The 26,841-nt window shown below is 47.7% G+C and overlaps 1 protein-coding gene across 3 annotated transcripts in view; it reads right to left on the reverse strand.

The window, feature by feature from the left end:
* Positions 1-678: 678 nt before the first annotated feature.
* Eva1c (eva-1 homolog C) overlaps positions 679-26,841 on the reverse strand; it is a 60,494-nt gene continuing 34,331 nt past the window's right edge. For 2 of the 3 annotated variants that reach the window (XM_035443199.1, XM_027415573.2), the window contains 5 exons: positions 23,330-23,482; positions 12,904-13,047; positions 9,096-9,173; positions 6,733-6,822; positions 679-1,055 (listed from right to left, as the gene is read on the reverse strand). In XM_035443199.1, the coding sequence (XP_035299090.1) occupies positions 679-1,055; positions 6,733-6,822; positions 9,096-9,173; positions 12,904-13,047; positions 23,330-23,482 (842 nt within the window). The remainder of the gene's footprint in view (positions 1,056-6,732; positions 6,823-9,095; positions 9,174-12,903; positions 13,048-23,329; positions 23,483-26,841) is intronic. The other variant, XM_035443198.1, reaches the window with a different exon arrangement.

A 26,841-nucleotide genomic window follows, 5' to 3' on the forward strand; every position in this document is an offset into this window, starting at 1 on the left:
TGTGTGTGTGTGTGTGTGTGTATGTGTGATGTGTGTGTATGTGTGTGTGTGTGTGTGTGTGTGTGTGTGTGTGTGTGTGTGTGTGTGTGTGTGTGTGTGTGTGTGTGTGTGTGTATGTGTGGTGTGTGTGTGTGTGCCTGTGGTATACGCCTGTCATGGCATATGAAAGGAGATCAGAGAACAACTTGCAGGAGTTGGTTTTCTCCTTCCTGACTGTAGGTTCTGGGGATTAAACTCAGGTTGTCAGGCTTGGAATCAGTTACCTTTTACCCACTGAGCCATCTCACCACTTCCCATCATTACATTTTTTAATGAATATCTGTGGGTCACCGGTTAACTCATCGCTGTACCAGCTCATGAATATGTATGAACCGGCACCTGGTGTTGTAAGTGCTGAGCAGATGTGTATCTCACTTACGTGTAGAATTATTAACATATAGACACGAATTCAAACAAGTGCAAGACTCCAAGTCTCCTTCCTCCTAATTTATTCCAGGGTGTGCTGTAAACAGTGTGCGGTGTCCCTTTGACAGCTGTCTGCTTCACCCGTCTCGATGACACGGCAGATTCTCCTTCACAGAAGGTACAAGTGAACCAGAACCCGAGGGGTGGGGAGACAGAGCATCTCGGATCCTTCCCTCTTCAGAAAGTGTGATCTCCCCCAGATGCGTCTGGTTGTCAGTAGAAATGGCCCATGCTCCTCGGAACTGAGGGGTCCAGGCCACTGTTCATCCAAATCTCTTGAATGATTTGTTCCCTGCGCTCAATTCTTTCTGCCAACTCAGCGGCCTCTATGGAGCTGTAGGCTGGATACGAAGTCCTACAAAACCTGGAGAGTTCGGCGGGAAACTCGGAGTCTGAGGACTCCTCCTCTTCTACCTCCTCCTCACTGTCCTCCTCAGCCTGGTCGCTACCTAGCACCAGATGCTCTCTACCCTGACTCAGCTCCTGGAAGTCCTTGGTACAGGACACTCTGATGACCAGGGCACACAGTGTGAGGACCAGGCCAATGCAGACACTAGACACAAACAGCAGGGCGGCTCTCTCCGGGTGGGCTGTGGGAAGAAGAGAACAAGTGAGGATCTGGAAGGGTTAATTTTCAAGATTTGCCATCCATTGTGTCAGAAAAGGCCTGGCAACAGGATCATGTGGTAATGTGGAGCAGGACCCAGGGCTCTTCCCAGAATGGCTCTTTTGTCAGGGAACAAACATTCAAAATATGACCTTGTGGGGGACATTTCAGATTCAAGTTATAACAAGCAGCCACTGGCAATATGTAAAGCACAGGGCCCGAATGTGACCCATTAAAACTTTATTTATAGATTTGAGCTGGGGGGGGGCATTTATTGAACACTTTTATGAATGTTCAAGCTGAGGCCCAGAGGGAAGGCTGCAGAGGTTGCAGCCTCTTCAGGAAGGACCGGACCCTGCGCTCCTTCTGGGATGGACTTTGGTGTCCCCAGAATTTCTCAGTACATCTCAACTGCTCAGAGTCCCCTCTTTTATTTCGGGAAAACAATGAAGACAGCTGTCTTCACAGCTGCTATCCTTCCCCAGGGCTCTAGACTGGAGTGTCAAAACTCCAGGGCTGCTAAGACTCTCGGACAGCAAGGGATCTCACAGTTGAGATCTGACGGGAGAGATGGAACCAGGACACTTTATCTTCCTGAAAGTGATACCTCCCCAGTCAGCTTCCTTCCCACAGCCCAAGCTGTCCCCAGAGTGGCTCTACTCATCTGCGCCTCACTTTGTGACACTGCCCCTGCCTGACACCTCTCCACTCCCGTTACCACCCAGATGTCTGAAACAGCATTTATTTTGGCTGAGGAAGGGACAACAGAGCATGTCTGTCATGCTATCAGTGGAGTGTTGAAGAGTCAAAGCATATATAGGGTTTGGTCCTTTGCGACAGGGAGAAGGGCTGCTTTTGCCTCTGGGAGTGGTGGCAGATGGCCTATCTGGAGACACTGACACTGGGAACTAAGTCACTAACCGAAAAAGATGCCAAGACCAGGGCCTCAGGTCAGACCTTCCCTCCTGCTCCCCCTTGATGAGGTCAGCTGTTTCTGTGGGTTTCCCCAGCCAGGTTTTGATCCCTTTGCTCCTCACTCCTCCCTCTCTGCAGCTGGAAAAGTTTCTGAGGGACAAAGTCACTCATAGTCCTCCCCCGCTCCTGTCCAAGCAAAGGGGTAGTGGTGACCAGATCTCAGGCTCCAGGGACTCAGGTCAAGGTCTTGCTTCACCACAAAATTGATTTGTTACTCTGCTTCTTTGTTTAATCTTTTTTTAAAAATTAAAATTGCTGGGCCAATGGTTCAGGCTTATTACAGCTAGTTCTACATTAAAATTAACCCATTTCCTTTAAATCTATGTATCACCATGAGGCCCGTGGGCTACTGGCAGTGCTGTGGCATCTCACTCTGGCGACTACATGGCCTTCCTGACTCCACCTTCTTTCTCCCTGTATCTCTGTTTGCATTTCCCACCTACCTATATTCTGCCCTGTCATAGGCCAAAACAGCTTTATTCACCGACCAATAAAAGCAACACATATCCATAGCAGACAGAAAGACATCCCGCATCATCTCCCCTTTCTGTCTAACTAAAAAAGGAAGGTTTTAACTTTAGCCCTGTAAAATGACATATAACCAAACAGTTACCGCTGCCATTTCTAGAGCTTGGAAGCTGCTTACAATGCACTTCCTGCTTACTTAGCTAATATTATATCCTTCTGGGATCTTTATTTATTATTAAGGACTTTTTTTCCCACAATGAAGTCTAAACTTTAGGACATCACACATGTGGGGCTGGTACTCTACCGTTGAGCCATACCCCAGCCCCATTTTTAAAGAATTTAGATTAATCAAACTGAACGAGTTAATCCTTAGGGCGCATCCCATGCTACCACAAAGTCAGCATCTTCCAGCTCCTTCCTCTCCAGGTGGCAGGGGCTGGGCTCTACTCCTGGGACTCGGGGGTTTCTCTCACCACAGGATCGCAAGTTCACATCAATGTCACTGAGTTCCAGTGGCCCAGGACGGGGAGATGTGCAGCTCTCAGCAGTCCCATGGGACTAAAACCCTATCCATAGGATGTGACTGTCACACTGTCAGCAGATTGTAGGCAGATGGCACATTAGAGATGAGCTGGCCTAACCCCTGATGTTGTAGCCTAGTTAGTCACTTTCCAAAGCCACCATTGACTGGGACCTGGCGTAGACCAGGGCTCTGCCCACTGTCCCAGGCTTTCCATAAAGGCATTTTCTCCACTTTCTAGAACCAGCTGAACTGCTTCAGAGATGTGACCCCTCCTCTAGCATCTCTTTTGGAAAAGCAAGGCATTCTTTTTTGTGTGGTTGAATAGAATAGAATTTTCACAGTGTTTTTGTTGGTATTCTAAATTTAGCCCCAGTTCATCACAGACTAGAGGGAATGATCCCAGGAACCTTGGAATGGGGGCCTTTAGGCCCCATTTGCTCATTAGATACTGGTCTGGAGCCAACACAAGCTCCAGTTCAAATTTAGTCACACCCAGATAAGCCACCACAAGCCTCCAGCCAGGGTCCATCTCTTGTGGGACTGTGGCCAGAGTCCTCCAGGAGGAAGAGGCACGAGGTGTTTGGAGACTTGTCTGACAGCACTTAGGGATGTGATGGGACTTTGTGTCACAGCTGGAGACCCAGGGAGCACTTCAGAGCCCACACCACGTGACAGCGCTGTGCTGCTCTCTGATCATCCTCCTGAAGGGGACCGTGTAACTGACCTTGGATGTGTGATGAAATCACTCCTTCACAAAGCTCTTCTGGTGTCCTTAGAATTCCTTTCTCAGAACCAACGAGGTGGCCCTGGCCTCGGTCCCAGATCCCAAAGACACCCCCAAAGTTCTCAGTAGGTTTGCCTGAGGCTGAGCACAAATACACACACCACAATCCCAAACAACAAGGACAGTGACTGAATATTGAGTCACAAGAGGCACAGATGAGGTAAACACACAAAGCCAGATGCCAATAAGACACTAATTGGTTTTGGTTGCCTGCTTGTCTGCTTGTCCCCCATCTATTTGACTGCATTCATATGTGAAAGCTACCTGGTGGCCTGATTAGAGAATGTCCTTGTGTTCCCTCTCAGTTTGTGGGGGATCTTCCCTGCTCAAGCTCTTGGTTACCCAGCTGTTCTAGCCAGTGGCCTCACTATCAAATAATGCCAGGAGCCCATATGCAGCCTTTGGTTCCTAGCCCCCAAAGCAAGGTTTTTTGGACCCATACCTAGCCTTGGCTGTGACTTAAGATGAACATATTAAAACATCTCTCAATAAAATCAAACAACATCCCATCCAGTCCTCACGCTTAAAGAATGGAGCACCATTCTGGGGTGTAGACAGCTATCGAGATGGCTCAGTGGAGACAGCCATTTGTCACATAGGCCTAAGAGTCTGGATTTGGTCCCCAAACCTCATAAAGAGTGGTCGGAGAGAATTAACTGCACAAAGTTGTCCTCTGACACTCTGACATTCATATGCTTGCCATGGCATGCACGTACCCACGGACACATTTTACATCCATGTGAATGTACACCATATATATATATGTAGAACCCCACAGAAGCCAAAGGAAGGTGTCAAGTCCCCTGAACTAGAATTGACTCAGCATTTTTTATTTAGCCATTTGTTAAATAGTCACTGTGTCCTGGTTTGCCCCAGAACTGTCCTAGACACGGAGATATGACAGATAAGTCGTCGCTCTTTAAGGAGCTTAGACAGGCAAACACATCATCCAACATGCAGCAGGATGAGCGCACAAAAGGATGGCGGAAAGGATATTTACATAGTGCTGGGCAGGAGGTCCCAGCCCTTCAAAGCCTGAAGACAAAGTTCTTTGTAGACGCTGATTGACAGCCTTGTCTGCCCCCAGACTGAAGCTGGACCCAGCCGCTGTCCATGGTGCCCTTGGCAAATGGCCCAGGTCCTCTGACCCTTGGCTCCTTTAAGTGTAGAATTCAGGATTAGAGTCATATCCCTCAGAGTTGTTGCTCTGGACTGGTCATATTCCCCCAATGCATACTGATGCCCTAACCCTTAAGAAGACTTTGTAGACAGAACTTCCTGGAGCTAATTAAGGTTAATCAAGGTCACCAGCAGGTCTTCATCTGATAGGACTGGTGGTTTTAGAAAGGTGCACTCTCCTCTTTGTCTCTTTTGTCTCTTCTGGACACCACTACCAGCCCACCAGCACACACACACACACACACACACACACACGAGGATGCAGCAAGCAGGTGGCTGTCTACAAGCCACAAGGAGGCTCTTGCTCATAGTCTTCCAGCCTCCCTCCAGAACTGTCAGAAAATAGAAAACTGTCCCTTGAACTGCAGTTTACAGTGTTTTGTTATGGTGGCTAAGAAGAACCGAGGTGTCTGAGAAAGGATAGGGCCCAGCAGCAGAAAGCCCAGCATGGCCACACCTCAGCCAGAAGTGCCCCCCCTTCTCTTTATCATTATCCTCCACTTGAAGGGGCTTTGAAACTAGGGACACACTTCCAAATCTCCACACTTAACTCTGACAGTCATCAGGAGCAGCAAGAATGGACACGGGAGAGAAGTCGTAAGACAAAATAGAGGCGAATAACCATGCCACATATGGCAAGCTCATGGAAGGAACGCTGGGTGGGAAAACACTGCAGTGATGGCGTGCTGGAGCCAGGCTCGCTAGCTCCCGTACCGAGATGTTTCTCCAAGCCTTAATTTCCCTTTGAGGAAGCTCTACCCTACATAACCCCAGCCCCAGCAGGCTTGAATAGCAACATTCACTCGTCCAGTTACTGGGCATTTTACAGAAAGTCTCAGAGTTTCTAACATCTATACAGTTTTGATAAATGTTCCCCTAAGGCCCATATGTGAAAGTTTGGTTCCCATAGTGTCCTTGGGACTTTTAAGAGGCAGGGTCTATGGGAAGCCTTCAGGTCATTAGGTCTGTCCATCAAAGGGGGTTGTTGGACCGTGCTCTCTTCCTTTCCCTCCCTCTCCTCCAGTGCAAAATGTGATCACTCATGATGCCCCACCCTCACCACAGCAAAAAGCTCTTGAACTTGACCTACAGAACCATAAGTCAAAATATACCTCTTTTTACGTCAGGAGTCCTGGGCCTTGCATTATGTAATGTGGTGTTAGAGGAACGACAGAGCCTTCCTTGAGCAGGAAGCCAGTGTTGATACTTACAGTCAGCATTCCAAGATACAGTCTGTCCCAGGACATGCAGGGAGGTAACAAGGAGTGTGCATTCCTCCTCAGAGAGGGCTGCACATGGCCAGGCCTGCTGCAAGCCTTCAGCCTTAGGGAGGTTAACAAGGAAGCCTCCGCTACCATAGTGATTCCCAGGCCTCCTGAGATGGCCGTGTCATCCCATGGCAGGACCTGTTTTGCTTCTTATGTGATCTGCTTTGTTTTTTCTTCCAGTTGTGAGTAGAATTCAATAATCCCTAATTTTCAGATCTGGGTAATGCATTTCTACTTTGCACAGGGGAAATTCCTTTGGAACCAAACCCTCAGCAACTCAACTTTATTCTTGTGGGTCCCTTGGTTTTGTGGCTGCAGCTGTTATTTAAAGCGCAGCCCTGTGCTTCTGGCTATTACCACACTGCAGGAAAGCCACTTTCCTTTCATTATCAGCGTACCCGCCAGTGAGAAGGCAGTGAGCAAACCCTTCCATACCCCCTGAAGCTCCTGTTCATTCACCCACCTCGAATGTAAGCAAACGCAGCCAGAGAGTTGCTGACGATAACACCATCTTTCCGTACAACCCTTGATCCACTTGGGTCGAATTTTATACCTGCAACACGCAAAGGCCATTGGTCAGAGCAATACAGGGTGTGTCTGTCCTGAAAGCCCCGTTGACCTTCATCCAGAGCTGCCAGAAGACTTAAAAGTCATAGACGTCAAACCACTGGGCTTCTGACTAAACTGGAAGATGAGGATACTTAGTGTGGAGGTCTCAATGTGACATGTCCCCTGAGCTCAAGTGCGGAAGACTTGGTCCCGGCTGGCAGTGCAGTTTGGGAGGCTGCGGCACCTTTAGAGAGTGGATCTATCCTCACTGGAGGAAGCAGGTGACAGAGGCAGGCCTTGAGGTAACACTTCTAACTATGTAGTAGTGTCCTCTGGTCCTTGACTGTCACTGTCCTGCCGCCTGATGGGCTACTTCCTTTCCTAAACCATGAGCCAACATAAAGCCCTCCTTTCTTACGTTGCTTTCCTTCAGGTGTTTTGTTCAAGTAACAAGAAAAAGCAGCTCATGCAGAAGCCATCTTTGAAAATGCCAAATGGCTAAAGGGATCCAAAACATTTCCAAGTGTCAATTCCAACTTCAGGTGTAGCTCATATACTCTGCCTCAGAACAGAACACACTAATCCAGGCCAAAGGCAATGGCATCCATTGTGCCTTTAGGAGACAGAGTAAATGATGCCTCATCTCACCCTGGAACGGCTGTCTGTGGACCAGAGATATGACAAGCCTTGGGTTATGGAAGGAAATGTGAGAGGACTGTGTGTGTGTGTGTGTGTGTGTGTGTGTGTGTGTGTGTGTGTGTGTGTGTGTGTGACCTGCTTTTGGATTCCAGGGAACCACCTGGATGGGCAAGTGCTGATGGGCCAGTATTGGAGCTCAGGGAGTCCTGGGAATATCCCACAGGGCAGATGCCTTTAAGAAAGATGGAGTTCTTGAGGCTGCACTAACGAGGGATGGTGGTCCATCAGGATCAGGTGGGAGCCGTGTGAGAAAGAGCAGGGAGCTGAGATCCAGAGCCTGGGGCACAGGGTGGCAGGGAATCTAGCACATGCAGAGGATGCTCCAGTAGCCACCTCTAGCTATGGGCTAAGGGTGGGTCCTGTGTCACGGTGTTGTGGTGTTTTCTATAGCAGGAGGTACACGTGGAAGCAAACCACAGAGCCAGCCCTCTGTGGCAGAGAGGTCCACGTCCACGAATTCAACCACAGACAGAGAAAAAAGATACTCAGAAGAAATGTGAATGCGTACAGAGTTCTTTTTTTTTTTCATTATTTCTTAAAGAATACAGCATGACATGGCATTGGCATTGTGATAAGGATTGTAAGCAATCAAGATTAAAGGCCACAGAAGGGCTGTGTGGGCTCTGTGCAAATACTGGCTGTTATATTTAAGGGACTTGAACACCTGTTGATTTGTGTGTGTGTAGAAAGTTCTAGAATCAATCCCTAAGATACAGATGGACCCCTATAATTTACTTTTATAACTGGAGGCAGACATAATAAGTAAAATAAAATAACATAAGGCAAAACCCTTGCTACCCAAAGTTAGCATCATATGTATTCTATGGGACCTGTCAAGAACTCAACAAGTTAAATTTGTTCTGTATGTCATTAAAAAAATTCAGGTGAGTTCAAGACCAGCCTTGTATACAGAGCAGGTTCCAGGACAACTAACGGTACACGGAGAAACCTGTCTCAAAAAACCAAAACCAAACAAACAAAACTCCAGGCTGACAGGGATGGTTCATCGGGTATTTGCTGTTAAGCCTGATGGAGTGAGTTCACTTTCTGGGACTCAGAGTGGAGGGAGAGAGCTGACCCCTGTAAGTTGTCCTCCGACCTCTGCAATCACACTTGAATATACCCTCATAAGTAAATAAACGTTAAAAAATAAGATCAAATATCTCTGTCCCTATTTGTATAAGTTAGGTGGGAAGCAAAGAGAGAAAGTGACTTTTAAGGGCTGGCAAGGTCAGCTGGCTCTGGCCCCAGCTTTGTAACAAGCTCCTAGTATTGCCAAGAACCCAAGCTGTTTCTGAGAAGATCTGCTGTCCAAAGTGGTTTTATTATTATGTTCTTTCAGAGAGAAAAAGAGGAATGGAAGAGAACAGGGGTAAACTTATTCTACTTGTGATTTTAATTCTTTGTTGAAGCCAAACACTGGCTGCTATGTGTGAGCACCAGACACGCCCTGTTGGTATCAGCAGAGCAGCTGATACCTTGGGCCTTTCACTCCAGCTCTGTGTGCCTGACTGTCGTCCTCCTGGGCTGTTTAACTTCACTTATAAGGAAACGCTGGGAGTAAGCCATAAAGATTACCGTATCCATCGTCTTTCGTCAGGGAAGGGTTTAAATTAGCAATGGCTGGGTCGACCGCTGTGAGTATGTTCTTGGGAACTAAAAACCAAAAAGAGTTCTTTTAAATACGTGGTATATATATATATATATATAAAAAAACAACACTTTTGCATTTAGTATATATTCAAGGTACAATGTAGATAAAGATTTGCAAAATACTTTTCAGATCACTTTACTGACACACACACACACACACACACACACACACACACACACACACACCAACACAAATAGCACATGAGATCATCAAATGCCCAAGACATAACATGAAATCGTAGGCATATATTTGCAGTATTTTTTCCTAAAGAGCTGGCATTATAGAGATGACCCAGAGGTTAACAGTGCATCTGCTGTTTCAGAGGACCCAAGTTTGTCCTCAGCGCCACAGTGGCTGCAGCCAGGGACCCACCTCCCTTTTCTGGTCTCTGCGGGCATCTAACTCTGCACACATATTTAATATAGAACTGAGACTCCTCTTTTAAAGGATCCTAGAGACTGGGAAGCTGAGGTAGCAGGGCTTCAAGTTTGAAGCTAGCTTGGGCTACGCAGCAAGACCCCATCTCAGGCAAAACAAACGAGGAAAATAAATAAACTACAGTGTGCTCATCTAGTGGGAAATGTTAGTAATAAAAAGAACACGAGAACGAATCTGAAAACAGTGTGCTCTGTGGGAGAAGCCAGTCACCAGGACCCATCTATTGCATAATTCTGCTTCTATGACCTGCTTAGAAAAGATAAATTGGGGGACAGAAGCTGACAGGTGGACAGGGTGCAGGGCATGGGAAACTTCAGGAGGGGTCATGAAAACGTGGGGACAGCTGCACAGCTTGAAGTCCACCGAGGTGTCTCACAGTAGGTGGAAGGCCTCACGTAGCTGTTGAGAGGGACCCGAACCTATCCGAGATACAGGAAAGCAAACTGACTAGTCAGGACTCCACCCCGCCCCCTCCTGCTCCTGCTCTGCCTTCCCTCTGAACTTTCTCCTCACTTCATCAGAAACCTGGAGGAGCCTAGCAACCCCGGGTCACGTGGTTCACGAGACATAAGAAAGGATGGTGCGTGGGAGAAGAGTCAGAGGTTCAGGGACATCCTTGGCTATGCAGGGGATTCAGGACCAGCTTGGACTACCTGAGATTCAGGGAGAGAGGGCGAGAAGGAGAGAGAGAGAGAGAGAGAGAGAGAGAGAGAGAGAGAGAGTTATAAAGGCAAAACACACTGCTGCCAACTGGGAGAAGGGAGAGGATGCCAAGTATTCTAGCTGCAGAAAATTGCTTATTTTCATTTTTCCCTCAGCCCAGATGATATCTGGGAGAAGAGGCAACAGGAAGCAGGCGAGCTCGTCAGCACTGCTTTCACAGAGACCCTGTAAGCCACCTCCCGGTACCAGAAAACCCCATTTCCTTCTCTGGGTGCTTAACTAAATTCTTCTGGAGACATCTCAGAACCAACAAGCAGACAACAGCCCTAAGCTGTGAACCTCCCGATCCAGGAGACCCTGGCGCCTCTGCACATTTCCAGAGAGGCATGGCGGAGATGCTGTGGCAGACACTCTGGGTCGGCTACAGGACCCAGCACGACCCCAGGAACACAGCAGCACCACGACAAGTGTGTTAGTCCACTAGCCTCATGCTCATCTCTGGGCCCCAAGAACACGCTCCCCGATTCCCTGGCAGCTGTGAAGCCCTGGATGCGTTCTTTCCCTGCCGGCAGTGGCATTTCTTTCTCAGGTCTGTCTCTGGGCTCAGTCTCAAAATGTGATGAGACAGGCTCCTGGCTCTCTGTGGACGTCAGAGGCGATGAGACAAGGCTTCCATGCGAATGGCAGAGACTGTATAGATTCAGAACTGTAGAGAGAAGCTCAGAGGGGAAGGGCATTCTGGGATGAGCTTTGTCAACAACCCAACAGATCGTGTACCTGTGAAACATAAGTCACCATAGGACGCCTGCCTGTTTAGCATGTGAACATGGTACACGCCTGTAATTCTAACTATGTAGTAACTTCAAGGCCACCCTGACTGCATGAGACCCTGTTTTTAAAGAGGCTTTTCAAGCCCCTTCAAAATGCATTAGAGCCATGACACTGTTCTTACACTGCCTATGGTGACAGTGGCTATTCTGTATGTTTGACAGACAGACTGTATGTTTGGCCAGGCACTCTGCAATTGTATCTCAATAGAGCTGTTTCAATATCAAAGGCTAATAAATGATATTCTTCGGGGGAGGCATCAAGTTCTTCGTTGTTTGGCTTCCCGATTTCCCTCACCTCTGTGCTCGTTTCAGAACAACAACCAGTGTGTCAAGATTGTGAATTGGACCACCACAGCACCCTGAAAACAGCTGCCGACTCACCTGGATCACTACAGCACCCTGAAAACAGCTGCTGACTCTCCTGGATCACTACAGCACCCTGAAAACAGCTGCTGACTCGCCTGGATCACTACAGCACCCTGAAAACAGCTACAGATTCGCTTGAACCACCACAGCACCCTGAAAATAGCTACAGACTCCTTGGACCACCACAGCACCCTGAAAACAGCTACAGATTCGCTTGAACCACCACAGCACCCTGAAAATAGCTACAGACTCCTTGGACCACCACAGCACCCTGAAAACAGCTGCTGACTCGCCTGTAAGTAACTTCCTGACAGGATTCAAGTAGAACAGGGATTCCACTCCCCTCCAAAGACCCCGGAACAGCTAAGGGGCTGCTTGTGACACATGGCAACCTGTGCCTCACTGACTGCATCCATGCTGAGGGCATGCAGATGAAACAGCGGCTGGCAGCACAGTGGGCTGTCAGTTAGGGTCTCCAAATGGTACTGGAAGCCTAAAGAGGAGCCAAAAGATATTTGTGTGAACTCGCACGACACCAGCACATTTCAGGGCTCCCTAAGAACCAAGATAGAAATCGTTGCTTGCTTCGTTCACTCTCGGTGACCTCAACGTTGTCTCCACTTACTTGTTCTGTCCCCTTTTGCTCCATCCTCGGCCAATCTGATTACCTGACATGCTCCCAAAACAATTTTTGACCAAAGAAAACCCTATTGCTTATCTGATGTGAATGTCGTAAACAAGGATAACTGAGAGAAAAGGTCTGGGGTGTGTGAGGTGACTCCGCAGTAACCCGCTGAGCTGTAGGAATCTCTCTGCCAGCAGCCAAGTGGGGCGGCACCCTTAGCGGCAAGCGCCTATGTTAAGGGCTCTAAAACTGTCTGTTCCTTTGACTTCAGCTAAAACAGTTCTGGGAAAGAGATGTTGTGTATGACCAAAAGTATTCCTGCTGTTATCATTACTGTTGTTTTGAGATAGGGATTTCTATGTAGCCCAGACCAGACCTCGAATTCCCAGCATTCCTTCTGCCTCAGCCGCCACTGCTATCCCCACCTCCTGTCTGCCACCTCCCAACATGAACTCCAGAGGAGTCTTCATCCACCACTTTCACCTTTTAAATGTCTACCCCATGATTCTGAGCTACACCTAGAATGTTTCAACTATCTTCCCGCTTACACTATGAACTCAAACTGAGCATGCTCAGTACTGTAGACCACCCCCAAGGTGCTTTCCAAGATGTGTAGGCTTGAATGACTCCAGCTACTCCTTACTTGCTTCAGGCAATAAACTTCTCTCCATCCTTCCATCTTTTGTTGTGCTTATTGGCCAGGCACCACCTACTATGTGCAATTCAAGTGTCACACACTCCTGTTTGGACATGGCTACCACTTCCTTAACAGGCATGTGTTCATGGAGCTGGTTGAGGGTTTATTCTTACCACATGCGTAGGCAACAGTGAGGTATTTTTTCACTCCTGGGAGACAGGGGCTTCCGAAGTGGTAATTATCGACGAGGACCTTACATCTCTGCTTCCCGTAGCACCTCCTGGACAGGACTTGCAAAGCCGTGTAAGACAGGCAGTCTGGAAGGGAAGGGCAGTGAGAGCGTCAGGCTGGTCTGCACCTGTCACCATGCAGCTTATAGCACTTGCTGTACACACATGTGCTGAGCTGAACTTCCGGTCACACAAAGCCATTTCTCTGATGCTGATCTGTCTGACTGGATCACCCAAGATGCTTTGCACCAGCTTGGCCATCAGCCCTCAGGAAGCCCTGAGCTTGGCCTAAGGACTGTCATCACAACCTTGATATTCTGATGTAGTGTCTGTCAAAGTGCCTGGATGTTTGCCTTGCCTTGGGCTCCGCAGCCTGCAACTGACCGTGGATACAGAGCTCTGAATGAGGCTCCTACTTACCTCATGACCACTATGCTCTGAAATACTTGCCTTGTTTAAGGCTTTCTTCTACAAGACCACAAGCTCCATGTCCAAATATGTCTATCTTGTTCATCATCTTACTGTCACTACCCAGCCCACTGTAGGACCCGGGTGAGCAACTGGCTACTCCTCCAGGGCATCCGAACTGTCCCCAGCACCCACAGGGAACAGTTCACAGCTGCCTGTAAACCCAGGGGAATCTGGTGTCCTCTTCTGGCCTCCAAGAGCAAACCATGCAAGCACTGGGGGAGGAGACAGGTGAGTCTCCTGGCGCTCACTGGTCCACCAGCCTTGCCCACTTAGTGAGCTCCAGGCCAGGGAGGCACCCTGTCTCAAGAAACAAGCTAGATGGCTTGTGAGGAACAACACCCGAGGTTGACCTCTGACCCACAGGACATTTAGATGCCCCCCCCCCATTTTCTAACACAATAAGCCATGCTTAGAGCTAGATATTTGTATGCAAATATGGGACTTTCCATGGGAATTCTTATCATAGATTTCTCCGTCAAAGAGTGCCAGAACATGAACTCAGTGACACACTGACAAGCTATTACTTAGGGAAATGGTACCATTGTGTACTGCTGATGGAAATGAATGTTCTAGAAAGCTTATGCTGTCTTAGAGCTGTGAAGAAATAGATGCCTGACCATTTTTTGGAGGGAGGGGATTGTTATTAGTGTTGTTTTGAACTGGAGTCTCATGCTGCCCAGGTTGTCATTAAACTCAATATGTAGCTGAGGATGGCCTGGGATTTCTGCTCCTCCTGCCGCCATCCCCTCAAACAATGGCATTACAGACATGCATCACCACGCCCAGTTTGTGCAATGCTGGTGCATGCTAGGCAAGCGCTCTCCACACTGAGCTACATCCTCAGTCCAACCTGAGCACAGTCTTAAAGACTAAAATAGGAAAGAAAATCACCTTCCAGACCTAAGACGGGAGGACGCCCCTGATATACTCTGAGTACACTTCACAATTTAGTGAGAGATCACACTCTTATCACCGGGAGTTTATCTTAGCCGTGACTTCAGGAAGCGACCAAGGCAATTCAGGGCTGACTCAGGGCTGGCTGTGCCCTTATTGAGACTGAGCCCTGAACCATTCCCAGGATCTTGTTGTTTCTTTAAAGGTGGTTATTTCCCGCCCACACAGGTTTTGCTTGCACCGTCGGTTGCTGCCAAGCTCCCTGCTCCCCAATGCATGTGATAACAAGATATTCGACCATTTCAATTCTTACTTTTTGGCAATTGTTGAACACTATGACTGAAGTTAATCACTCTTGCAAGCCCATGTTTATTTAGATAATTGGGCTGGCTGCTCTTAAGTGGCCCTGTCTTGGCAGTGGAGAGTTCCTGGCACCCTGATCTTGGCTGAAAAGTCCAGGCCTGCCCACACTTGGCCTTGGGACAGCCTTAGCCTAGCCTTTGAGGCCCATTGTGTGGTTTTTCATTCTCTTACTAAGGAAATAGCAGAATCCCTGGAGCCCACCCAGAAAATGTGACCATAGAGGAAATGACACATGGCAGTGGAGGCACACCCCGGTGCCCAGTTCTCTGGGAAGGCTCCCTCCTGGCTCAAGTGAAAGGGCCGCTCTGACTGATGCACACAGGACCAGCTATGGCCCCTTGAACACGTGCCTTTCATTTCCCCCCCTCACAGATGAACTTTAGCGGTAACAGCCCTGGCTCACTTCGAGACCTTTCAGAAATGCCTCTGGCTGGGCCACCCTCAATGCAAAGAACACAGACCTCATTTTGTTTGACCCCATAGGATTGTAAGACATCACTTTTTGTTGTCACTTATTAATTGTAATCATCTGCTGTGATACTCGTTTGCTAGAGCAGCAGCGATGCGTCCCAGACTCATCCCTGGAAGCTGTTTTAGAAAGTTCTGGAAGTTCAAGACTGAGGTCTCAGCAAGGCTGGCTCCCTGGGGCCTCTGGCTGACTTGTCTGTCTTCACGTGACTTTCACACTGCACATGCCTGTGTCCTGACTTCCTGTTATTATTAAGGCACAGATCTGATCAGGTCTGGTTCCACTCAACTTAATCTCCCTTTAAAGATCCTCTCTCTAAGGAAAGGCAGATTCTCAGGTCCTGGCAGTAAGGATTTCAGTGTGTGAGCTTTAGTGGGGCATCAGACAGTATTCAAGATGGTTTGCAGTCACAGTATCTCCAGGGATGTATGTCCATGAATACCCTCTTCCCACACACAGCAGGCCACGTCTACGCAGTATGGCGGAGGAGAGAGGCTGGCTTCTTATTCTTTTACACCCCATTCCCAACAGAAGCTGCCACTTCATGAAGACACCCCAGTCCTGTGAGGAGAGGAACTGAAGCCTATTACAACAACCAGTGCCAACTTCCCACCGTAGCAGTTGGCCACCTTGGGAGCTCAGCCCTCCAAGCAGAGCTGTAACCTCGGAAGACTTCTCCACACCCAAGTCAAGAGCCTCTGCTCTGGGCTGCCCCTGAATTCCTGTCCTGAAGAAGCCGCAAGATGATATGTGTTTTATCAGAGCCCATTAAAATGTGGAGTGTTTTATTACATAGCAAAAGGAAGTGAATACGCAGGTTGATATTTAGGAATGTGTGGCTGAGATGGTGACTCCAGGACAGGGTATTGGGCAAGAGTTAGGAGGATCTTGAAGAGAATTTTGGAGAAAACTCTGGAGTTTTGATGGAAATCCCAGCATCAAGTACCCTTATACACAGAAGTCAACAGAAGCTCCAGTGAGACTGTCCCAACTGAACCCTGAATGGGTACAGCAGACTGGATGTTCCACCAGGTGCCTGGGCTGCCCCAGCCATTGATCTGGGTATTACGCTGCCTGCTCACCTTTCTCTGTGCTGTGCCATACGAATACAGCTATCTACCTGCAGGAAACATAGATAGCTGTCAGAAGTCCCGACCTAGACGGAGGAGGCTGTAATGTGCAACCAACACCAATGACGTCAGAACCTTCCTTCCCATGCCTGGCCTGGCCTGCTGCCTTTCAGGCGGGGTTTGGGGGCCACTGTGCACTCTCACAGCCTGTGCTCAGTAAGACAGTGTGTCCCCTTGATAGCCAGGCTCTGGGGATGCTTATCACAGCACAGTGGCATCACTCCTGTGACTTCAAGGGTGGCACACACATGTCGTGAAATCTGTCGTGGGGGAGGCCTCTCCTAGTCACTCAGTCAGCTCCTCTTGAGACAGTTCTACACACAACACAGAACACGAAGTGGTCAGCACTAACGGAACTCAGGGGGCTATTGATCATAATATTTTTAAAAGGAAGAATAAAGTTGGGAGGGAGATAGGATGAGAGATCTAGGGGCAGTTGAATGGAGGTCGTCGGGGTTGGATAAGATCAGAATACAATGTGTACATGTATGAAAATTTCAAATGGTAAAGAAAATGCCATTTAAAGAAACCAGCGGCCAGCCATATATGGCAAACCCAAGCTGCAAGTTGAGAAATATTAGAGCGTGGGTTATTCTCTGCTCTACTAGGAACTTGAAAAAAATTTATGAACTTGGTCAATCAATCAATCAATCAATCAATCAATCAATCAAGACTCCAGGGGGAGAAAGACTAGAAACAATGTGTGCCTGTACAAAGCAAGGAGACATTTTCACAGTCATCCATCATCCAAGGAAGGCAAATTAGAGCAATATTATATATAAGGACTATTTAGAAGGTTTAGGTTGGAAACCTTTAGGAAAATCAAACACCAGACAGCCAACGTTGCAGAGCAACCCAAAATTGTACTTCACTATTTATATATGGAAATTGGTGCATATGTGCTTGTACGTACATATTGATAAGTTTATACATACAAGTCAGGAAGTGCTCTGATGATATAAACAGACCCCACCCTCTTTTGATATAAAGCATGTGGGAATTTATACCAAAGAACTAGCCTATAAAAAACTACCAGCACACTGTCTACAAAATGTATTCTGAAACTCAGAAACAACAAACCCCAAGCAAGATGGTAGGCAGTGTTGGGGTCTTCTTGGCTACACAGTAAAAGACCACTGCTATAAAGTTAAAGGCAAAGAGACCAAAGGATAATTGCAATTATTCAGAAAATGAATACCTTGTCATTTGATGGGTAAAATTTGTGGTTGAATCTTTTTATTATTATTGTTGTTGTTGTTATTGTTAGTATTATTACTGTTTGATGTTGTTATTGTGTCTGTGCCAAAGACAATGATGATGTTTTTAGAAACTTGGGAGAATAGCTTCCTCTCAGCCTTTGAATGCTGAAGCCATGCTGAGCTGTGGTGGAAGCCGGAATGGTCTTTGGCCACTTGTGCCTGACAGGCCATCTCATCCTCACCAAGGCATGGGCTTCCAGAGGGGTGTGCTGAATCCAGAGCATATGGACCCACGAGACTTCAGCTCATATGCATAGGAAAATACACAAATCAATCCCGAAAGCCAGATGCTCTGGGACACCAACCACAGGGCTCCCTTCAGAGGCCCCTGATGAGAACCAGCCCTCCGTTCTCATGTGCTCATCCATCTGAGCCCATGCCAGGGCTAGGGTGAAGGCCAAATGTTCCTTTTCCCTTCTTCAAAGCCATGTGCCTGGGCCGCAGGAATGGCTGGAACAGTGAATGGAGATTACACATACATACACACTGGCAGCCTGTGGCCCGGATGTGGCCTGTAGGCATGTTTTCTTTGGCTTGTTCGGTGTTTTAAAAGTTGGAACATTTCACTTTAAAAAAAAACCTGGATTTCCAGCATCTCAGGAGAGCTCAGAGCCCGTGATAACACCAGGCCTGCATCCCAGCCTACAACCCCGAGTCAAGAATAGGCACTATACCATACTACAAGGGGTTCTGATTCATTTGCCACCAAGGATTCGCAGGGCACCCATCCTGTGACAGGCATCACTCTGATACTACAGACACAGTCTCTGTAGAGCCAAATCTTTGGGAGGATTCATGGCATGGAGGTTTCCACCATGAAGACGGAGTTGGCAACAACCAGGCTCTGCTCTGACAGGTAGTAGGGAAATCTGTCTAGCATGACATTCAAGGTGACTTCTAGTGAGTATGACAGAGCTGACCACACAAAGGTGTGGTGACAGAACAGCCCAAGTGAAAAGAAATTGTGCACAGGCTTGGGAGTATGAAGGTACATAGAATGCCATGTGGGTCACGAGGGAAGTGAGTGGAGAAACAGGACCACAGCTGGCTTCTAACCTGGCTACAATGGGCAGGGTGCAGGATTTCACACAGCAGGAGTGTGGTCTGTTTAACTTAAATGAAATCTTCCAGATGCTGCTCAGATGAGAGATGCCCAGAGAAGGCTGGGAACCAAGAGGCCAAATTGGAGGTACGCTGCCACCAGAGGGAGACCCTAGGGTCAGAGAGGAGGTGGATGGGCCACCTGGGGAGACACGAAGTGTGCTTTGTCAGTTGGGTGACATTAAAGTATATTTATACAAGAGGGACAAAGAGGTGAACTTATGAAGAGTACTTGCTGGGTGCAGTCAGCAACCTTGATTTAGCTGGGACAGTTGCTTGTTGTGGGATCCTAAAACACACACATTAGATTCAGGCAGCTTGAGAGACAGGGGACCCTTCACCCATGTTAAGAAATGATGTGTCTTAGCTCAGGGAGCAAAGACACTTGCCACCAAAGCCTCATGGCCTGAGTTAGTCTCGGGACCCACATGGTAGAAGGAGAGCGTCAGCTCTCACAAGGTGCCCTCTGACTCTCACACATGCACATGTAAACAATAAATAAATCAGTAAATGTAAAAATGTTTTAAAGAGGACTGTTGTAAGTGAAGAAGCACAGAATGCATAAGGAAATGAGCCCTCTGAATCCAGGCCTGCATGTGAATCCGCCTTTGAATAGTGAGAAAGCTGAGAGAAAAACCATCAGGTCCCTTATCCGGCCACAGAAAGTTCATCACCCATGACTTCCCTACAGGGAAGTTAAGAGAGTCACAGTCCACTTCTAAAAGAGATGCCACCAGGCAGCATGGGGACAACAGCAAGCCTAGGAGCAGAAGGGTCTAGCGATGGCCCAGGCCGTTCACGGTCCCATCTCCTAATGCTGGAGGAACAGAGGCATTAAAGAGAGAAACTGCAGCCCCTGTCTCAGCATACTCAAAGTGAACTGAAAGAGAGGGCTGAACCAGTCGTTCACAGGCCACTCTGAGGGACCAGAGCAGAGAGCAGAGTCATTAACAGACAGTCGGGACTGACTCTCACAGGTGCCTTTTGACCCCTTTGGGTATCACACATGTGAAGACAGAAGACCGGCTCCCTGCAAGTAAAGAGCAGCTTAACACTGGTGCCTTTGGGACCTGTCAAGGCTACCCTGTGACAGATGTCCACAGTTCTCTAGAGACAAACCCACAGGCCAGCGAGATGGCTCAGCAAGTAAAGGCACTACTTGCTGCCAAGCCTGACAACCGTGAGACTGATCACTGGTGCCCACATAGTAGGAAGGAGAGAATCAACCCCTGTGAGCTACCTGATGAAATACGTACTTTGGTGCATGCAGGCCCCTCCCCCATAAACCAATACAATAACTGTGCGGGGGAGGGGGGTCCTCAGGACACTGCAGATGAGCCTCTGTTGCTACCATTTGTAGTTACTATGATGAAATACTTGAGGCAGTGTAGCCCTGGTCCAAAGTCAAGGCTCCGTCATAGGAGCAGAGGGCTTCACACAGCTTCACACACAAGTGTGTGTCTCTTCTCACCTCTCCTTCCTCTTCCACAGCCACTGGCACTGAATCACGTGGTCTCCACTTAGCTGACACAGCCTAATCCTGAGCACTGCCCAAGAGCCTCACTTCCAAACACCATAGCTGGATTCAGCCTCTTCCTTCTCGGTACCTTCTAGTGGGGGAGTACATTTCTGCACATGAGCCCTCAGGGTCACACTGAAGTCATCTGAAAAGCACAGCACCCTTCCCTGACTCCCAGTGCGTCACGTCTTCCTCACAATGCAAAATGCTGTCTTTCTGGCCGCAAAAGTCCTATAGACTTAGTTCAGTCTAACCTGCGTTTAGAGTTAACACCAAGTCTCACCCAAGACTCAAGCTGATTCTTCGCAGTTGTAAACCTGTAAAATCAGAACAAGTCACCCATTTCCAAGATTGGAAAAGTGGGAAAGAATATTCAGCAAGACTGAAACCCTGCAGGGAAGACACTAAAGCCCAACACGCGAGTCCAGGCACTCTAGCACACTGTGAGGGGAGAGTCCCAAGCCTTGCAATGGCTTTTCTGGCCACGGGGCTACTCTCCTGCAGCCTTCCTCAGTGAAGGTGGCTTGGTGCCTATAGCTGTACCTCCCTGAGAATGACAGAGCCACAGCCCTGGCTCTGAGGGAGGAGAGGGGGAGTACCACTGACAGTGAGATCTAGAAGGGCCTTACAGAAAGGAGGACAAATAGAGTGAGAGAAACGTCTGTGGGCTATGACAAGAGGAAGCCCACTACAACTGGCTACAGGCACTCCAGGAAGTCTGAAGTGAACTGTGGCTTTTTAAAAGCTACCTCTAACCTACAGTTGGTGGGAAAGCCTGCACTGTGCAAATTAACAAAGAGTCCTCAATTGTGGGGTGTAAAAGTCCACATCACTTGAACAGTTAAGGCTCCTTCTGGCTTCCTCTCTTGAAACTGCATTGTTTCCTAGTAAATTCTCTCACTTTGCTTGCTACTATCCACATCTAATTCCTTGTTGCGAACACAAGAGCCTGAGAACCTCAGCAGGTGTCCTCCAGACCCCTGCATCCACCAATACCAGCCGCACTATACCTCACCTCATTTGGGGGCTTTCCACAGGTGCTCCAAGCCACAGTCAACTCCTGCCAGGGCTCTCAAAGCTTTCCTTTGGAATCTCAGAGGAAATCACAATGCTACCACAAGGACTGCCTTAATGGCCTTGATGCCAAGGGCTAGCACCCACAGAAACTACACCCAGGCCTGTTTGACTCCAGGCCTTTTTCCAGTTGCTCTGATCACAGAAACTGGCTTCTGTCCACACTAATCTCTCCAGTAAGTAGTTTCACAGCCACACCTTTTACATTCTTGTTCTTTGCTTCCTCCTTGGCCAGACTGGGAGTTTTTCAAATCTTTCCCTTTGGTCTTGAGTTTTACTATAAATCTGATTAAATGCAGCCAATAATGGCCATGTGACAGTGAGAATGTTTGTTGATTTGAAATCGCATTTACCCAGTGTGGTGGTTTAAAAGAAAATGGCTCCCAACAGGAGTAGCACCCTCAGGAGGTGTGGTCTTGTTGGAGGAAGTATGTCACTGTGAAGGTGGGATTTGAGTTCTCCTATGCTCAAGCTACACCTAGTGTCTCAGTTCACTTCCTGTTGCCTGTAGATGAAGCTGTAGAACTCTCAGCTCCTCTCCAGTACCATGTCTGCCTGCGTGCCACCATGTCCCACCATAATGATAATGGACTAAACCTCTGAAGCTGTAAGCCACCCTGATTAAATGTTTTCCTTCATAAGAGTTGCCATGGTCATGGTGTCTCTTCACAGCAATTGAAACCCTAACTGAGACACCCAATAAACGAGTCCATCATCTTTACATGTGGTGTCCCACAAGGTTTTAGGGCATCAACACCACACAGCAGGGTTCTTTGCTACCATCATATAAGAATCAGCTCCTTCCTGTTTTCTAAGAGGTTCCCCACTTCCATCTAAGGCCAATTCACTGGTTTCTTCTTCTCCCTCATCAGAATTTGCCAATAATATTCGCCTTACAGCAAAACAAATTTTTCTCAACCCATTCTTCCAAATTCTTCTGACTTCTTCCCATTATTCAGTTCCAAAGCCACTTCCACATTCTTGGGTAGAGACATACTAGTAACCTCATATACTCCCAATGCAAACTCTCTATATTAGTTTTCTAGGATTTGTTTTACTGTAATAAAATACTGGAGCTGAGCTGAGTAACATTATAAAGAAAACAGGCTTATTTTGGCTCATGGCTCTGGTCCAAGTTCAAGAGCTTGAATTTGATGATGACCTTCCTGGCAAAGTCTCAGGCAGCACAGGGTACCATAGAACAAGAGACAGGAAAGCCTGTAGATGTCTCCTCTGGTCTCACCCTCTCCTTTCAAAGGATTCTCTCATGGGGGTTCTGCACCGATAATTTTATCTGCCTCTTATCACCTCCAAAGTTCGCACCTCCAAATGTCTCAGTAGCATTAGGTATCTATCATTTTAATACCTCTCATCAGGAGTTAAATTTTGGCACATGGACCTTGGAAGACATCACAAGGCCTTCAAGGCATGTGCTCCTCAGAAGACTATAGCATAATATATGCTTATGTTTATATTATACGTGTAATATTATAAACAATCTTTTGACATTATGATGTGGCATTGACATCTAGAAATATGTTGGGCCTTTTTCATAGGATGTTTGTGGCTGGTGGGCAGCAAGGCGGACACTCCTGGTAACAAAGAAAATAAACCTGCGCTTGTTCAATATAGGACCCCCCCCGCCCCCGCCGCTGCTGTCGCCGCAGCCGCCACAGCCGCCGCAAGTACTTCCAATTTGTGCTTGGGTGAACCCACAGTAGCAGAACTCATGCATATGGGAAGCCTGCTGTATCTGTTCCTTTCTTGTCTTCTCCTTGTGCACTGCTGGGAGGGCACTCTATGACTGGGTAGACTGTTGGTCACTGAGGAGTACCCAGTGCCTAGACCAGTGCCCTGCATACAGCAGGAGCTCACTCTTCACCTCCACATAGCATGACTGAACCACCGATAGATTCAGGATTATGGGGCAGAGAGGCTGCTGGGAGAGGATTCCTGTCCTTGACTTTCCCTCTCCTGAGGTACCAACCACATTTCACTGACGACCCAGGACCACAATCCACTCAGACAACAGCCTGATTATAGCAAAAAAAAAAAAAAAAAAAAAAAAAAAAAAAAAAAAGACACCTACCAAAGGGGGGCAGTAGCTCTGCTTCTGAGGGACACACATCTCTTTGCTGTGTCCTCCGGCCATAGGTGGCGGAGTAGATGTTGAGGAACTTGGACTCATGACAGTGCAGTTTCAGCTCCTGGTCTTCACACACAGTCTTGTTTTTTAATTCATCTGTAGAAGAAGCAGAAACCAGTGACAGATTAGCCTGGCTTGGAAGGAATGGCCGGGGACCATCTAAGTCACAGCTACTCAGCCCAAGAAGGGCACAGCACAGCAGAAGAGCCCTGCCTGCCTGGTATTTGGGGCCCTAAAGGCTGGGGAGGGAGATCCCTTGCATATAGCAGGTGGGAAGCAAGCAGAGAACAGAGCAAAGACTCCTGGAGTCACACTTATGTGCAAGCAGGAGCAGGGGTGGAGGGGGCTTCAGGCAGGGGACAGGGACACTCAGGTCCTGGGAAGTTTCTCCTGCTCCATCTTAGAGCAAAGATTCGTTAATAGGAGGAAGCCCCCTGGTAAATGCTGGCTCATATACCACAAGTCCTTGCCATCAACTCCACAACCACCTCCCTACCTACCTGAGTCTGGTAGACTTTGTTTACAAAGAATGCAGAATGGGGCTGGGGTGCATGGAGTTCAGTTGGTAGTGTTTGCTTGCCTAGCATACGTGAAGCCCTGCATTGAGCCCCCAGCACCACACAGATCAGATGAGATGGCTCATGCCTGTAATCTCAGCACGGGGAGGGGCAGGCAGGAGGACAGAAGGCTCAAGATAACTCCCTCACCCCCAGATATATAGCAAGTTCCAGGCCACTTGATATATGAGCCCCTGTTTTCAAGTGCAGGGAGTTGGGGGAGCTGGGTGTGGCAGTTGCTTCTTGTAATCCCAACTCAGGAGGCTGAGGCAGGAAGATCTCTATACTACCATAATGAGTCTCTCTTTACAGTGTCACACAGGGTTGACATTTTCACCAACTGCCAAGGTAAAAAGTCTTTATATAAAAAAATAGAGCGTATGGTAAAAACCATACATCTTAAACTTATTTTATTGTGCGTGGGAATGAGTTTCACAATGCATTATGGCCAGCTGAGTGTTGGTTCTCTCTTTCTACCGTGAGTTCCAGGATGATGGGGATGTCTTTCTGTATATGTGTTTCTCTTATTGACTGATGAATAAAACACTGATTGGCCAGTAGATTCAGGAAGACAGGCGGGGCTTGGAGACGAGGAGAATGCTGGGGAGAGAGAAGTAAGGAGAGCGCGTGCATGAGTCTAGATAGTACACTCTGTTACATGCCTACGACACTCATTTGGGTTGTTGGCTGTAATGCTGTGGGTAGATCCCAAGACCTCTTAAATGCTCGGTGCACTCTACTACTGAGCTATATTCCCAGCTCTACACACCCATGGTGCAGCCTCCAGCCCCTGAGCTGCAGGCCTGCATAGCATGCTACTGTCCTGAAGACCACACCTACGGAAACACAATGCCAAGCGCCTGTGTATTTAACACTGAGCAACGAGGGACACGTGTGGTACAAATGCTAGATGGCATGTATTTTCAGTTCGGTTATAATCTTCTCAGGACTACTGTCAATGCGTTTGGCGTGTCACTGAACAAAATGTCATTATGTTGCATGATCATATGTGAAACATCAAGAAAAGGCAAATGTTTACGAGGTGAACGCAGATGGCTGGTTTGCTGAGATAGTGCGTGTGGTCAGGGAGAAGATGCAGGAAACTCTAACAGAAGACAGGAGTGCTCAGTGGCTGGACGGTGGTTGAGAGAACACAGCTCAGTCAACTTATGAAAGGCTGAGAGCTATTCACTTGAAATGGGAGGGAGGACTTCGTTCTATATTAATTATACCTCAGCATACTTTAGAACTCGAGATAATTGGTATTGAGGGTTTCCCCTCCACTCGGTCCTGTTCTAAGCAAATGAAGTGTTGTAATGGACTTCACGAAAAGCAGTCTTTTGATGCGCTATCTTTTCAAAGCCTCTTCTTTTCAAAGCCTTTTCAAAGCACAGCAGCAAGAGTTAATGGCAAGCTGCCTGGGCTAGCCTGGGCTGGCCTGGGCTGGCCTGGGCTGGTTGGCTGGAGGGAACCAGCTTTCCTGAGAAAACTCTTGCTTTTAGTTTCCCTCCTGAGCTCACATTCATCTCCCACCCGGCTTGATCCCGTGTCCTGATAGACCTCAAGACTGGGTTTTCTCGAATGTGATCTGAGACTCACTGATGAGTCTTGAAACTGGATTAGTGAATTGTGACCAGCAAATTTAAAAATATGGACCAGCTGGGAGTGGTAGCATACAGCTGCAGTCTCAGCTCTCTGGCAGCCCAGGCAGTTTGAGGCCAATCTGAGCTACATAGTGAGTCCCATCTCTTCCTTCTCTCCAGGAAAAAGAAAAAAGAAAAGAAAGGAGACACAAAAGAATGATTAGAAACCATCAAAGACATAAAAGGGAATTCCATGAGAATAAACAGGGCTGTGACTTCCAAAGATCATCCTTCAGTTGTGTTCAAGTCACGTTGAACGTCCTTCAGACGTGTAAGTGCACGTCACGTTGGGCCAACGCGTACAGTGTTTTTCTTACTGTGGGTTGAAGTCCAAGTGGTTTGGAAGCTCCCACCATAAGTCTTCCAGAAAAGCATATGCAATACACACCAGAGCTAGGACAGCTGGATGACCTTTGGCAGAACCAGCAATTCATTAAAACATGAAAGGAAAAAATCCAGCAGTGAGCCCCACCTTCCCATGACTTGGAAGTTCCTATGGTTCTTCACCAAAAACCCAAAAGAAGCTGAAAGACCCAACCTTGGGTCACAGACAGGAAGACACCTCAGATCGCAAGATGCCACCAGCTGTAGCCAGTGAGCCCTGACGCTGGTTTTTAATAGAGTCAACTGCCACTCCCCCTGCAGGTCGATTTCTGTGATGTTAGGTAATCCACAGCCAATCACAGCTTGAGAATAGTAAATAGAAAATGCCAGATGTCAAGAATCCCCAAATTTTAAGCTGCCCCCTATTCTGAGTAGTGTGTCGTCCTCTTTGGCAACTGGGTTCTGTCCACACAGACATGAGTCTTCCTTTGCCCACTAAACCACCCTGTGGATGCCACCTGCCCATTAGTCAGTCACCTTGTTCATTGTCTTAGTTATCACAGCCATTGTTGAAATATTTATGCTCAAATAACCCTGATTTTACTTCCTGACAGCCCATGGCACAAGAATGTTAATTATGATGGCACTTTTATTATAACCATGGTTATAACTTCTGTTTTATTATTGTTGCTATAGATCTCTTACTGTGTGCCCAAATTAAACTTCATCATGGGTGTGCATCTATATGAAATCATAGTATAGATAGGGTTTGATGATATCTGTGGCTGTAGGGAGCCACAGGCCCTCTTGAAATATGCTCCCTTTGTATAAGGGCAGATGATTATATCTATATCTTATTTACTATATCTATTATATATATATGTATATATGAATATTCCAGGCAGGTGTCCAACCATCCTATGGGCCATAA

Source organism: Cricetulus griseus, chromosome 4 (assembly GCF_003668045.3).
Source record: "Cricetulus griseus strain 17A/GY chromosome 4, alternate assembly CriGri-PICRH-1.0, whole genome shotgun sequence".
In the NCBI taxonomy this organism is placed as follows: Eukaryota; Metazoa; Chordata; class Mammalia; order Rodentia; family Cricetidae; genus Cricetulus; species Cricetulus griseus.